We start from the raw sequence: 16002 nt of genomic DNA on the forward strand, positions 1-16002 counted from the left end.
TATCTTGATGCATACAGCAGTTTCTACTTAGTAAGCGGGCATTTTCTGCCTGATACTCTGCTCTGAACTTGGATCTTCCACGGGGCGTTTGCCTTGCATCTCCTCTGTCAGAGGGGAATTATACCACCAGAGACACAGAGGAGCAAGTGCAAAGTGGAATTCTGTTCACTGTACTTGAAGGAAAACAGGGTGAACATAAATTCAGTCTGCATGGGATTAATAATTTTGAGGCAATCCCATACATTAATAACTGCTGGGGACTCTTATCCAATTTTCCTCTTTTGTTCACTTTTTGCACAAAAGGCTGTAAATATGCAAAGCTCTACGAGGGAAGTATTCGCACTTTGAGTTAGAGGAGTTGCTTTTCCCTACAAAATCATAACAATAAGGTGCTTAGACAATGACACAGTGAAATTTTAAGTGCTGTGGAGGAAAGAAAAAAAAGGCTTCTGAAGCAGATGCTTTAAATTTATCACTAAAGGATACAGCTACACACTGCTGGAAATGAAAGAAACTAAACATTTACTGCAGTACTGCGTCTTTTAATGAGAAGAGGAAATTCAAAAATAAAAGGGACCAACCTAGAAAAAAATCCACATGGGTTAAGGCATTAACAGTACTTTTATACTGAGCAACACATTCTTGCTTTTTATTAATGTAGTCTTCAAGGAGGAAAACAGGAGAGGGAGGGGGCGGCAAGTAAGGAAGTATCTGAGCTCCTCGTCCAGTTGCTGTGATCAAAGAGGATCATGATATTGGAAGAGAGTACTCAGCAGGTCCAGATGAAACACATTTCAGTGTGCCATGGGAGCTAGTTAGAGAACCTGCTGGCACGCTGGAAACTATTTTGAAAAGACTTTATATGGTATAAACCACTACTAGAGAACTGAGGGAAAAAAAAAAAGGCAAAGAGAACTTTTCTTTTGATCTTGATCTTATGAAAAGTACTCGAAGTCCACATATTTTACCACACATCTTCCTTCCTGAGCTGAAGAGGCCAAACATAAAAGCTAAGAGATAACAAAGATGAGTACTAGGGCAACAACCTAGTGCAGGAATTTTAGTGACCTGAGCTGGTAGGAGCTCAGAGGTTTCTTAGGATGCACTACCTGCTGAATATAAAGCCATCATGTACATTTTGATGGTTTCAGTTTTTGACAGAATATTATTATTATTTTAACCATTGTCCAGGTATCCTCAGCTAGTAGCTGTTGCTTTAAAGAAGGACTATAGCTAAATAAAGGAATGACGAGCATTTTTGAGAGATGCCAGAAGGAAAGATATGGTAACAATTAGTATCAGGTTCAGCTTTCACCTACATATCTGTCTTTAACGCATGTAATCTGTCCCTCCACTCCCTCGTGTTCTTCCCCCAGGGCTGTAAAATCCAAACGCCAATTTTCTACATGAGGGACTGAGGCACAAAGGGATTTGGAGACCGGTTCAAGAATGTGCCTGGACTCTGGATTCAGCCTCAGTGTCCCAAAGTCTGGACTCTTTCCATAGCTGGGTCATTCTTCCAGGCTGAGCTACAAGTGAAACACTGGGATATTAACTGCTGTGTTGGCTGAGCTGTGTCAGATCTGGTTTACACGATGCTGTGAAAAATGCTGGATACCACCTTTCCTGTAGGTGGGATCCCACTACCGCACTACATGTATGGCAACCAAGACGGTGACTGATTTAGGATGAAAATCAAGATGAATTTAAGAAGAAGAATAAAGACAAGGCTGTACTGATTAATTCAGTTTCTGTCTCAGTGGGTTTCCTAGTTCCAGAAAGATAGGAAATTCAGACAAAAGATGGAGAGAGAAGGTTAAGCAGCACAGGTCAACAGAAAAAGGTAGGCCCGCATGAGTAGACACCGAGTACACAGTGGATTCAGTTCAGACTTTTAGAGGAGTACGAGATCCTTCTGCAGCCAAAAGTTTGAACAGAGTTTGCGTGGAATTTCTGCTTTTGTTTCCTTACAAGTTGTGTTTTGGCAAAATCCCATTAAAAGGTTAAGCCCCAACAGTGCAGTTCCTCTCAGAAACCTTTAGTAACAATTCAATAATCATCAGAACAGAGGGGAGATGATGCAGCAACTTGGTGACTAACTCTGGGGCTCCAAAAGTTTACTATAAACACTATAAGCAGTGAGAAAAAATGAAGCAATTAAAATCATCTTGCCCATATCTTCTAAACTAAACTATGCTTGTCACAGACTGAGTATCTTGGGGATATTGTCATAAATTCATAAGGTAAGCCCAAAGCTCTGTTAATAAAGACTGCCTCCATTCTTCAAACCTGAGGGAATAAATGAAAATTAGGCATAACGCCTGCTAACAGTCATAAAGAGCCAGCATCTTAAAACACACCAAGGAATGCAGGAAGTTGACCACCTCCTTTCTTCCTACAAAACTGCACATGTGGTCTCAGCATACATACCTACGCTTTCTGCTGGCAGAGCAACCAAGAACCTGTTTCCAAAGCTCAGGACACTTAATTAAGCCTCAGAGAATCTGGATGCGAGTAGTTTTTTCCTTATACTGGTCTCGCTGTGTGGGGGAAGAGGAACAACATAACAATTGGGCAAGAAATACAGATGAGGTACCTGTCTGTAGCGCTTTCTGGAAACATGCCTATTCACTATGCTTTGTTCTCTTATTTTTTTTTCCCTGCTGATGTTGTACACTTCTCTCCTGCCACATGTGATGCAGGCCTTGATCCCCCCACTCACCAAGGCTCACGGCCCCACTGCACACCAGGACATCTGGTGCCCATCTTGAACACAAGCACTTGTCCAGCAGCTTGCTGGAACGAGGCATGGGAGACCAAGGGGATATGAGGACAGAGTACAAAGTCTTTTTTTGCTACTGTCGTAAGCCTACGACTTTGATTTTCAATGCCTATTTACTGGGAGTATTAAGTACACAAACCAGAACCATTCATCTGACAGATGAGCACTGTAGCAGGTTTAAAGTAATGTCATTTTTTTTCTCAGTAATGGTCATTTCAGACTGAAGATGGCTGATGCCCTGCTCCTGGGCTCCTTTACTGCTCTCCTGCCAATATCAGATGCTGTAAAATTTGGTAGCATTAGTCTTAGTTTTGGAGATCAGGACTTGGGGAGGGATGGATGAATGGCTTCCTACCAGGATGTCAACATTCAGGCCACACACAAGTGTGCACACAAATAAGCACTCCCTGAGCCCTCCCACGTCCCAGGGCTGCAAAACTGAAAGCAGCTAAGGTCTCGTACTTGGACATTGAATTACTGACTGGACTTGGGAAATGATTATGAAAATAAAATCTGAGGAAATTCAGAGGAAGTGCATTAATTGTATTACCTGGATTTCTGCACCCATTTATTTTTAGAGTAAAAAACTCCACCTCATCTGAAGGTCCAAGATAACCAATTTTGAATTTGGTAGCATTTCAGTAACCAGATGAGCTTCCCTTGTTCTTCATCAAAACTTCACAGTAGTCCACCTGCCCTCCACCAAGCACCAGAGACACTGCCAGAAAAGACGCACCCCTGCATCAGCTAAGAACAGAGACCAGAGACCATAAAGCTGAAGCATTATGCATCTGAGCTCATTAAATGGTGCTTCCAGAGAAAAATCAGTTACAACTGCTTCTTTTATTTCCATAACACTCTGCATTCCCTTAAAATGCAGTTTACTAAAATCTCGACCGAGTAATAATGATATTTCTACCTGCAAAAAGAACAGCTTAGCTATCCCAACAGGTTTGGCATACTGACAGCAGGGTGTTTCATACAGGCCAAGTTGATTTCCGTGTTTAGATATGTGTGAGTATCTCAGGGAAGCATACTTCTTGCATCTGATGGCACGTACTATAAACTTGGATTACAATCATCTGCTTTTTATCCTTGGAACAACTCGTTTGTATTCCTTCCCTCTTTTCCATCTGACAATTTTATGGCTGAAAATCTGCTGCTTTTCTTGTTCAGATTTCATAGTCGAGAACGTTTCAAACTGGTGGCTTCGTGCAGGCTGAGGTGACAACAAGCAGGCTCCGTTTTCTTTCCCTACAAGCCTCAATACAAACCAGCTTTCCACCTGCATCTTCACCTTTCATACTAATGCTGGACTTACTGCTTGTTAAAAAACACTAGCAGCTAACAGCAAAAATTAATAGCTAGGCCCTGAGGCACAGTAATTTGCTCACAAATGTCAATGATAATAGATCTGTGACTCTGAACTGTTTCAGTGAAAGAGAGCAATGCTATTCTAAAAGTTAGCATCAATTTTTATGTTTTTCTCTTTTTTTTTTCTTCTCCACACTTAATTATAGTATTACACTTTCTTTTTCTTCATGCCTTTCATTTACAACAAAAAAATTGTACATCTATAGAGAAACGGGGTATTTTCTGGAAAAGATTTGGATATATTTCACTCCCTGCTAACAGGACATTTTCTCATACATGCTTGAATAGATGTGATCAAGTGAAAAGTTGAGCCTGAACATTCACCACATTGTTGGCAGTTAATCATTATATTTTCTCATTCTCCACTTCAAATGAGTTGAAATAAGATCTCTGATGTGATATGGGGGAACTGCGTGCTTTCTAAGCATCATCTTGATCTACAAGAGTTCATTCTGAACATAGAAAAATAGGTATTTATCCCTTCAAAATACTTGGGGTGAATGCAACAGGCTGAGCTGATAAATACAGCTGTGGGACTGGACTACAGCAAACAGCCGTATTTGATGGGATGACTTTGAAACTCATCTACAAATACGGCTGGTAAAAAAAGAGGACTTGAAGCAGTCTGTCTGCTAGGTCGGACAGAACACAGCGAGCACATAATGTAGTCTGCACTGGCTGGCTTATCCTATTCCAAGTTTATTGCAACATCCTGATGTTTATCTTCAAAGCACTAATTAAATACAATTCAAAATAAACTATGCTCATGCAACAGTGTAGTTACAGATTCTGAGTGGAAGACCAAGGGAAGCTTTCCACTGACTTCAGTAAGCACTGGCTCAGGCCCCTGAAAGGCAGGAAGTAGAAAAGTTAATTTCCTATAAATCCAGGATTTTCTTTCTCCGGTACACAACCATTTTCATAACAACAGTTCAATGGCTAACTGCATATCAGATGAGATTTAAGAGCCAGTTCCTAAGCTGACCTGAATGGTCACAGTTTGGCTGAACTCCAAGCAGTCCTACCTCTTCACCCCAGCTCAAGTTCTCGAGCATGGAGCAGGGCACTCAAGGGGAGAGTCATCACTTCTAGGAGGCAAAGGAACCTGAGGAACTGAAACACTGACACCTAATGGACATTTCTACCTGGGGTTGACACGAAAACAGGACAAAAATACAGGGTTATTGGATTTGTTGCTGGAGGTAAGAGATAATGCGATCTATGTTGTTTGTACATTAGCTGTATATGGAGTCTCATTTGTCAAAGGCTGCAAATGAGTTCATTAACCACCACGGCAGCAGATTGGGAAGATGACAGCATATGAAATTAATCGAAGTCGGTCTTTGAGCTGTGTAATTTCTCCTGGATGCTTAATTTTTCTATCAGGCCAGCTTTTCCTCCAAACACATTAAGAATAAAGAGCAAGAGAATTCAACGGCACTACCTTCTGCTCAAAAATTGGGCATATTCCTGTGTGTATTCCATTTCATCATCCAGGCAATGTTAACTCAAAACAGGCCATCCAGACACAATGATTTACAAAATATATCGTCAGAAAAATTCATGAAATGCAAATACATGACATTTCCAAGAACCTCATCATGAAAGTATACCATCCTATCTCTAGTGGTGAGTTTATTTAACATGTTTTGCTCTTCTGCGGTACTCAAGCTACTATCTCCAGTCTTATTCAGATCTTTTAATTCCCTATGGTTTGTAACTTTCTCCATGGCTATAAATCACTTTACCGTAAGATCTGTAGATCCAGCTCAACATCCATTTCTATAGGATTTGGTGAGAACTTTCTTGAGGAAAAAAAACCACACAAGTTCAAGCTCTATGGCATTCTCTGCTCTGTTCATGACTTCAGTTGAGTGCAGGCATAAAGGGCTTGTGAAACACACTGATTTAATCAAGTGCTTAAACTGACTATTTGCTTCTACATACCTTAAATGACTCACTTGTAAAATTAGGTTTAGTGCTTTGTGTAACTAAAAATATTATTTCTTTCAAAATTATCATGAAACGACTTGCCAACCATATACATGTAGATGTTTCACAGTAACCTCACAGGTAAAAGCTCTACTGAACTTTTCTTTTGAAAACAGAAACTTTATTTTGAAATCAATAATTTCATACACTACAGCTATGTCCCATTTGAACACAGATTTCAAAACAAAGAGAAAAAAACACATTCTTTTTCTTCTTTTGGATTGGTTTATATTTAAAATATTCAGAAAGTCACTATTCAATACAAAGGGAAGCAAAAAATTCACACAAGGAACAGGGACAACCTGCTAGCTAAAATTCATATTTAACCTTGCAATATAGGACCCAGACAGAAGCAAAGTAGAAAAAAAAAATTAAAACAAGATGTGAGATAGGAATCTTTAATCAACCTTGTTGTGTCAGCCTAGGCCTAGCATTCTTCCCAATCTTCTGAGGTTACCCAGCACCACTTTGAAAATGGATTACTTTCCAATGAAAACAATGCCAAAAAGGAGCTTTAGCTCCCCTGGGGAGAATTAGAACGGCTTGGATCATCAAATGGGAAAAAATAATCATTATCAGTAGCAGGCAGAAATGGAGGGGAAGAAAAGGTGAAACCAGACTCAAGATATGGAATGCTTAATGTCTTATACATTTGAAGACCAGCGTGAAGGGGCAAAACCTTGCAGGTTTGTGATGCTAAGGAACTTTTGCTTCCTTTACTGGATGATATAAACAGTTCTTTTTTCTCCAATATGTTTTGTTTGGAAATGTAGTTTTTGTAAACGCTCGGCAACCAGTCCTGGAGAGGGTAAGGCACTGATACAGCGTTGTGTGCTTTCTATTAACAGTTCTGAGTGAATACCAATGCATGTGAAAGATAATACATATTACCTCATACATGCTAACAGATGAAAAACACATTACAAGGACTAAATGTGGCTTAGCACTTCTACATCTCTAACCTGGTGTCCCCTGTTTTGCGTAAGAGAAATTTTCCAACAGTCCTTGCCATCACCATCAAACCAAGCCTACCTGCAGGTGAGCCACCAGAGAGCTCCAGAGGGCTCTGTGGTGCCAGCACAAGCGCCTCAGGTCCCTTTGCAACCAGGCTAAACATAACTAGCAATTTGATACGAAAACTTAATTCTAATTTCAACAGCAGCAGTGTACAGCCGGCAGAAAAAACAAGGAAGTGGTAGAAATATCATTTCCCAGATGCTGCGAGGTTGAATCTTGGTTTGAGTTACAGCATGTGGTCAGTTAAAGCAAGATCGTTCAAAGGTTAGTTTACTTAAAAAATATATTAATAATAATAAAGGAGCAATGCTGAAAGCACTGTTAACTAACATTCATTGACTCATTGTTTGGGGGTTCTGTCTTTAAGCAAACGATCTTGCATGAATGTTCCATGCTACCAATGAATGCTGAGAGAAAACCCTATTGACACAGATACCCCCTATACATGTAACTTCTGGCTTATATAGGATGATCACGCCCTTGGTCATGCTTTAGCCCTCTTTTGTAGTAGCACAGCAGTACACTGCTGACTTCAGTTAGGGATTACTGGTCTCTATATGCGAACAGGATGTAACCACACACCTACAATTAAGCACATACTTGAATGCTTTTTTAAATGGGGAAAGACTAATGAACATAGCTGTGTACATAGCTAATGATGAAACAGTAGTGATACATATATTGAAATTTGGGTTATCCTGTGGATGTGATGCTCTGGTGATCTACTAGCCACTGATGACTGGAAAGCAGTGCACACTGAAGCTGTGAAAGGCCACTGGCACATACCAGAATGGGTGCAGGTGTCTTGCAATGGCCCTGGAAGTCTGGGACTTGCTGATAATGTTCTTACCTTTAAATAGCATGGCAGAAGCCGACTTCAAGTTTCCAATCTAATGCCTATGTAATACCAGTTTGAATCAGAGGCTCTTTCTCCACTAGCACGAGTCATCTAAGATTAACTTTCCTCCCTGTTTTCAGTTCCTCACCCTGATGCCACTGGTGGCTTTAACCTTGTGTAAGGGCAGCAGCACTAGTGCAGCCACACTGCTCCAATTTTAACCATCTCACCAATAACTTTGTGCAGGGAAAATTCAAACTACAACATTAAAATTAATCGTGTTAAAAAATCTATTGATGCTTAGGGGATAAAACCAGAGTGGAACTATCAATAGTAACACATATAATGGTGACAACCCAGAAGGGCTTTCAGTTAATTGCTTATACTTCTTTTGTCTCACTAATTTCAAGTTTCAGTCCCCTCCCTTCCCCTAATCCAGTGCAGAAGTATCGCTAGGTGCCTAAATAGGAGCTGGGTGCCAAAATTACAGCTGTCACAGTGCTGAGTGTGACAAACCCTAAGATCCTTCGCTAAATGTATGTCCTGCAGTGGAAAACCACATGAAATCATATACTGCTCTAAGCAAGGAAGGGAGACAGAGGAAGCAGCCCCACACACAAATACAGCAGAGCAAGTAACAGCAAAAGGCCAAAACCGTTATAGAAATTGACAGAAAAAATCTGCAGTGGAAAGAATTCAACCACCTCCACTGCTGAGTTTATTAAACCTCATCAGAGTTTTTGAGAGGGCAAGAAGCAATGTGTCCAGCCACAGCTGTGGCAGCTGAACGGCTGCGTGCCTTCTGTTTCCTCTTAAAGGGATTTGTCTTGATACTTAATTGGCAATTTTACTGTTCCTTTTTGTTCAGCAGTGTTAACAGATTTTCCCTTCCTTTGCTGCAGAGAAGGGACCAGCATAGTAGGACTGCAAGTTAGGCTGTAGGTATGGTGCAGATTCCACAGATCTCTTTTTCACAGAAAGCCCAAAACCATCTTGAAGTGCATAAAGCAGCTGTCACACCACATTGTGATAGTAAGCCTGTCATACCTTCGATTAGCTTCTGGCACACAGACAAGGACTTACATCTCTTCCAAGACAGTCAAATAATAACAAAAAAGCAACTTTGATGCTACCTGAAACCGAACTATTCAAAGCACATTGCCCGCATTCCTTAGCTGCAGGCACTGAGCCAGGATATATGGAGATAATCATTTGGGCTGACCATGGGGGAGGGAAGAATGAGTTTAAGGACTGGAGAGTTACTCTGGTCAAGAAAATCTAGCCAGAATTTCATCTGCAAGGTAGCAATACAAACTTGTATCTCCCTGACTATGTGCACTAGAGAATTAAAGTAATTATGGATATCACAGCATTTTTTTTTCCTTTCTTTGCTTGATTCTTTCATATGTTCTATAGAAAATAAGCATCCATAACAAGCAAACCATTTCTCTCTCTTCTGGCACTGCTTTTCCAACTGTGGCTAACATTCCCTGCTTCAGGAGGGCAAACTGCCCAGCGTAACACCCGGCCAGCAGTGGAACACTTTACGTGGGGGAAAATTGTCTCATCATCTCCCAAACATGAACTGCTCATTAACCATGCTCAGCAAGCCCGAGATTTGATGACCACAATTATGATCTTACTTTTACGTATCTACCGATAACAGGAGTCAACTCAGATGAATCAGTTCTGTTAATATTGCAGTTTCTATTCTCTGTTTGATTGCCCTCTGCAGCAGTGAAATTTTCACACTGCAGAAAAAAAAATCTGTAGTGGCTATAAAGCACCCGTGGGACACAGACCTCTTTTTCTTTCCTGTCATGGATACTATTTTTAAGAGGGAAAGGGGGAAAGCAGTAGCATCTCTGTGTCACTGCAGTATCCACAAAGCAATTTTCTGTGACTCAGCCACTTGAGGAAAAATTTCTGGACATCATTAATTTTTATTTTTTTTTAATAATTCTAATTACGGATTCAACTCCACCAAGTATGGCATCTTTCAAGTTGTTAACAATAGCTAACATGCCCTATTCCACTTACTGTGTCATTCAGATCTGTCCCAAGAAGGTGGGGAGACGGCAAGAGCAGGAGCAGTCCCTGTGGCACTTAACAGACTTCAACTAAAGTTGGAGTTGCAACAGGTTGCAGATTTATGGCTTTACCTACCCTATCACTGTTCAGGATGGAGTCTTAGCAGAATATATGTTCTTCTTTTTCAACTTTCAACATAGGTAGCCTTAAAAGTTGGATGATAGCAACTCAAGCGACATAGACTCTGGTATAGGTCTTCAGTTGTTGCCTCCTCATATGCAGAGAACAACAAAGAATCCTCTGCAGCCAGGTACCAGACTTTGTCATCTAGAGCCCTCTAGAGACGAAGGAGGAAGCCATTCTAACTTGTTCTCCCCCCATGCTCAGCAAAGTTGAGCAGTACAGAATGGCTAAACTGTAGAAAAGGATTTGCGTTCACAGAATGCAAAGGGAAAAACACACACACACACACACAAATTGGTCCTAATTAATGTCTTGGTAACTGCAACTGCAAGAAAAAAAAATCTGCTCCATGGTCAACTGCACTGGCAGCACAGACAGTAACACACGCATCTCTAGGTCAGCCCCGAGCAGAGCAGACTGAGGGGAGGCCTCATGGCGGCCTGCAGCTCCCTCACGAGGGGAGCGGAGGGGCAGGCGCTGAGCTCTGCTCTCTGGGGACAGCGACAGGACCCGAGGGAACGGCATGGAGCTGGGACAGGGGAGGGTCAGGCTGGGGGTTAGGGAAAGGGTCTGCACCCAGAGGGTGGTCGGGCACTGGGACAGGCCGCACAGGGCAGTGGTCATGGCACCGAGCCTGCTGGAGTTCAAGCAGTGTTTGGGCAATGCTCTCAGACATAGGCTCTGTTTTTTGGGTGGTCCTGTGTGGAGCCAGGAGTTGGACTCGATGATCCTGTGGGTCCCTTCCAACTCAGGATATTCTGTGATTCTAGTACCTTTGCTTTCAAAGACAGAGTGAGTACCAAAAGCATAAAAGAGTAGGAAAAAGTTAGAAAAAGAAGTAACAGCCCAGTGTGCCCTGGTTTCTATGCAGAGCGTTATGTACTCATTTAGAGCCTAACACAGTCTGTTAAAACCCTAATGCATACGTAATACAAATAGAATGCTTTTAAAGAACACCAAAAACATATAAAGCAAGAATTTTGGAGAGTGTCTTACCTTTGACCCAATAAGTGTGTACAGCCACTGGATGGTTTCATTATGATTTATTACTCCATTCATGCCATCAACATAGAGCATAATTTGTCCCAAAGCTATTGTAAAGAAAAGAGAAAAAAATTTAATTGAACCTGGTGAATATATATATATATATATATATATTATAACCCTAAGAATTGCTGGCCATTTGCTGTAAGCACTGTTTTCCAGGGACATAGGGAGCCCAACTAACAAAAGCTACATTGGGCAGGATTCTGCTGGACAAGATCCTGGGCAAGTGCAGTAACTTTACTGACTTCATCTGGATGATATAAGTGTGAATTTCATCCAGTGGCAAGCATGGTCACTTGCTCCTTTCTAAAGGATGTCAGGTTTTATTGCCCCAAACTCTGAAAACAGTATCCTACGTGCTGCTTACTATCCTAACAGATCCATTACCTAAAATACGTTAGATCTTGTGAGTCAAAACTTTCCCCACTTGTTTCAGCACCATATAATGCTTTAATCAGTGCATTTGGATTGACCGTTCCAGTTAATTTCAGTAATCTGAAATTACAGCAGGGCAATTAACACCAAAAAGGACAGCAAATATTCACCACTGCATAGTGCTCGCTCGCAGTAAGAGTTTTGCATTTTAGTAAGAAAATACAACAAAGCATGGTCAACAATGAATCATCTTTATTCATCGATTCTAAAGCATTTGCAACGTTTCAAAACATGCTAGCAAAATATTTCATAACAATAATTCCATAGTTTGTAATCCTGATAATGTAAGGCTAGAGAAAACAGCTATTAAATCTTTTCAGACTGATAAGGAAAGACATTTTTTCATAAGGATTATGAAAAGTGGATTAGCAAAATTCATCTATCATCTTCAAAAGTTTCCACTGTTAGATCTTCTGCTTTATAGCAGGAGATCAAAGCACAGTGGGATGAAAAAGAAATCACTGATGTAACACCTTTCAGCACAGCCTGTTGGCATAACAGCTCAATTATATAAGGCACAACCCGACAAGCCCCTCATACATCGCTTTATGGGGGAAAAAAGGAAAAAACCCACAGGGTGAGGAATATTACGACATTATTAATCTTCCAAACACATTCTAAACATTTGCTGAATTTTATGTAGGTTGTGAACCATGCAGTACTGCTTTCCTTGAGGGGAGATCTTCAAAGAAATGTGCATGTTAAGCGAGAGCTTTAAATACCCCTATAAGCTGAGCAGCTTTCATTTTTACATCAAGTCTCCTCCTTTTTCTCTGGACTTTTATTCCTTATCTAATCTGTTACACCAAGCTAGAAGCAAAGCTTGAACCTCCACAGTCACGAAGACAGAGAAAAGGAGAGCAAGAGTGCTGCGTCCAGGGGATAACTGGCATCTTAGGCAGGCTGCCCTGTTCTGGGGAGGTGCCCATCTCTCTCCACTGCTGTATAGGAAGAAATCCTTCACCGTGCTTCTAAGACACGGCTCAGGTGAATACCATTAGGTGGCAGGGACACAGGCCCAAGTGTTAAGGTAAAACAAAAATGTAAGGCAGTCAATAAAAGGAGATAAGAAGTGCGCCGACTGAATAAATGGCTTCTTTGTAGCACTCTCCTTGCAGGTCTAAGGAAGTGGAGAACACGGCTATCCCATCAGTAATCAGAGAAAGTTCTTAATTCTTGTTTTTACTTCCTTTCAATACCAAAAAGATTTGGCCCTTGATCAGGATGAGATCCAGTCATGATAAGGTCACCAAGCCTTTTTTTTTTTTTTTTTTGTACAAATTCTTCGGTTGGGGGTGAAGGGATTTAATTTGAATTTGAAACAAATGTGAAACAAATTTTACTCTTGGCACATGCTTTCCAAATTAATATAGAAATCAAAGGCAGCAAGAAGTCTGCTTTTAAAGGCAAAACATGCACACGATACAAAATTACCCTACTGCTTATACTTAAGACCGATTAGAATGGATGTTTAATGGGGATCTGGAATGCATTACTTCAGCCTCTTAGATGCAGCTCTTCACTACAATAGGTTAAGGCAAATCAGTAGACCTTAGAAAGAAGCCACAGAAAAGTTTAAGGGATTCCTTTCATCTACTACTACTAACCTTGCCCCCCATCTCCCAATTCCTTCCCACAAACTTTTTTTCTTTTTTTTTTTTTTTTTCCTGTTATTATGAACGCTATCCCAAGTATATGATAGCATCTACATCTTTCCAGCAACAGAAGGGGTTTTTTGGTTATAGGTGAAAGCACACAATAAAACCACTAGTGCTGCCACTTGATGTAGTGGCCAATAAGCTTCACGGGACAAAGAATTACAAAGAATTCCATGAAACATCTAAGACAGGAGACACGTTTGCTATGGAGTCATGCTGTCCACATACAAGGCATGGCTCCAGTTGTTATCTGCCACACATCAAGTTATCAGCAAGTTATCAGCTGCTGACAGACCTTGGAACAGAGCTTCATATTGTTACTTCCTGTCTCCAGGGGTCAGAAAAATGAAAGCAAGACATGATAGGCAGCGCTGAGAGGAAAATGACTTTCATTAGAAGGAAGAACAAGTTATGGAGTATCTATGTGCACTTTCTATAATGTTGATGCCCGATAACTTCTTTGGAAAGGAAAATAATTCTATGAGAAGAGTGGAACGTTTTTTGTATTTTTTTTTTTTTAATGTAAAAGGTTTTTCACCTAACGTCAAGTGTCTGTGCTGAAGAAGCAGAGGTAACACCCAGCAAACAAACAGTACAGAGGTAGAATAAGATGAGGAGACCACAAAAGCACCAGTGTAGGAGCCCAGCTGATGGGCTGCAGGGTTCCCGGGCTCTCCTGGAGCTTGGGACTGACTGAGCAGGGCACACCAGCGTTGCACTGCATGGACACATGGCACCCTACACCATTTGGTATTCCCTGCAGCTTTTTTCTGCAACTGTTAGCCTACATCTCATCCCATGGCCATAGATTGCTACGATAGCTGTGGCTGTAGTGCATGCTCCATGCACACCCATACCCCGTGTGTGCATGTCTGCTTGCACATGCACAAACACACACAGCCTTGTCCAGGAAGGGCAAGCTAATTTGCAAGGCAGCCTAAGGTTGTTCAGCGGGACAATCTGCTCCAAAACCATTTAAGTTCACATTCATACGTGCCTTCAACCAAACTTTTTTTTGACTGAAAACCGAGGAGGTTATTTAATCCGTTTAATCCCATCTCTCAGCCAACTGGAATTCTCTTTGGAAGTATATCAACAGCATACTTGCATTAGGAAAGCTTGCTGTTGTGCAATAGGGGGCTGGGAGAGGGGGGTTTAAATACGGAGCAGACTTAATTTGGAATTTCTTTGCTCCCACCACCCTTGTCAAACCCTTAATCTTTTGGGAGAGTAGTTTGTGACTTTACCCGTAGCTATTTTTGAGGGGAAAATTGCTGAATTTCTTAGGAAGGGCTTAGCTAGAGAAGGACAGACCAGCCAAAAACTTCATAGATTTGTGTGAAATAAGAGGCTTAAGAAAATCTCTAAAAACTTGCCGGTATTGGCATTGATGCTCTCCCGGGATCCTCTATAAAGTTAACAGGACCAAAGGGGAAAAACTCCAGCACAAAACATCATCACATTCCCACCCAGGCTGTCAAACTTTTCAAAGCTGTTTCCTGCCCACACACCTGCTTCTATAACCTCTATCTGCTTCATATTTTACCACAAGCCTGCTTAGAGAAAACAGCAGCACTGAATGAGCAGAAGTACTATTTGCTTTCAGTTTCCAAAGAGCCAAAACACCATTCATCATGTCAAGAGCTATGGCAGCGATGCACCTTGTGTTTAAATCAGAATAAGCAAACATCCACAGTGAAGTAGGCCAAAGCCAGGCCCTGCTTGGAGGTTTCAGCTCCCAGGGAAGCTCCTGGCCCAAATTCAGCAGGCACTTCACCAACAGCCGCGGCGGTGTTTGCTGCGAGCTGTGTAACAACGATGAGCATCGGCACCTGCACACCACACCTCAGGGAAGACCTTATTGCCTCTGAAATGTCCAAGCATTGCATGCCACAACCCATAAAACCATGAGTTACAGGGCGTATGAGCCTATATGGCAACCTACATGGATTTCAAGGCAATTGGTCATTGCCACTTGCATGGCACAGCCTACCATTGCTGTAAGACTTCCAACCAGCAGCACACAGTCAGGATTAGGGAATGCCATAATGGAGCAAACAAGCCAGAAAACACTGCAAAGGCCTAGAGGAGTTACAGTTACCATCATCAGTTTACATGAAGATCCTTTTCCCCTGATGGTGATGAAAAATCATCATTAATTACAGCTTTGTTACCACCCAGCTACTCGAAAATTAACGAAATCACAGCACAGCTCTGTGCTTGTAAGAGGTGAAATCAGGTGAAAGAGATGACCTGGCCTCTCCAGTGCTTCTGAAAACCATCTTGCACTAAGCAGCACTGTGCCAAACCTTGTGATTCATACTCACTCCACAGGCTTAGAATCAGTTTAAGTTTTTATGTTTTTTCTTTCTTTGTTACTATTGGTATGCTTCACTTAAGCTTCAATGCAATATCTGTTGTTTGTAGACTTATTCACATTTCTTTCCTCCTGTTAAAGATATTTTAATGTCATTCAGGAAGTTAAAAACATTTTATTCCTGGCCACAAATACAAGAATATTTTGTTTCTTATCAAAGTTTCTTTAAATCCCTCTTTGCCTAATCCTTTCTTTTTAGCCCTTGCTATTTTTTTCCCATCATCACAGGCATCATGGCTGAAACATGCTAAGAAACTGATTTACAGGG

General features: G+C 41.3%; 1 protein-coding gene across 13 annotated transcripts in view; it reads right to left on the reverse strand.

The window, feature by feature from the left end:
- Positions 1–16002, reverse strand: part of FHOD3 (formin homology 2 domain containing 3) — a 382905-nt gene that overhangs the window by 145989 nt on the left and 220914 nt on the right. For all 13 annotated transcript variants that reach the window (XM_027451788.3, XM_027451784.3, XM_027451783.3 and 10 more), the window contains exon 6: positions 11214–11308. In XM_027451788.3, the coding sequence (XP_027307589.2) occupies positions 11214–11308 (95 nt within the window). The remainder of the gene's footprint in view (positions 1–11213; positions 11309–16002) is intronic.

This window comes from Anas platyrhynchos, chromosome 2, assembly GCF_047663525.1.
Source record: "Anas platyrhynchos isolate ZD024472 breed Pekin duck chromosome 2, IASCAAS_PekinDuck_T2T, whole genome shotgun sequence".
NCBI classification, from domain to species: Eukaryota; Metazoa; Chordata; class Aves; order Anseriformes; family Anatidae; genus Anas; species Anas platyrhynchos.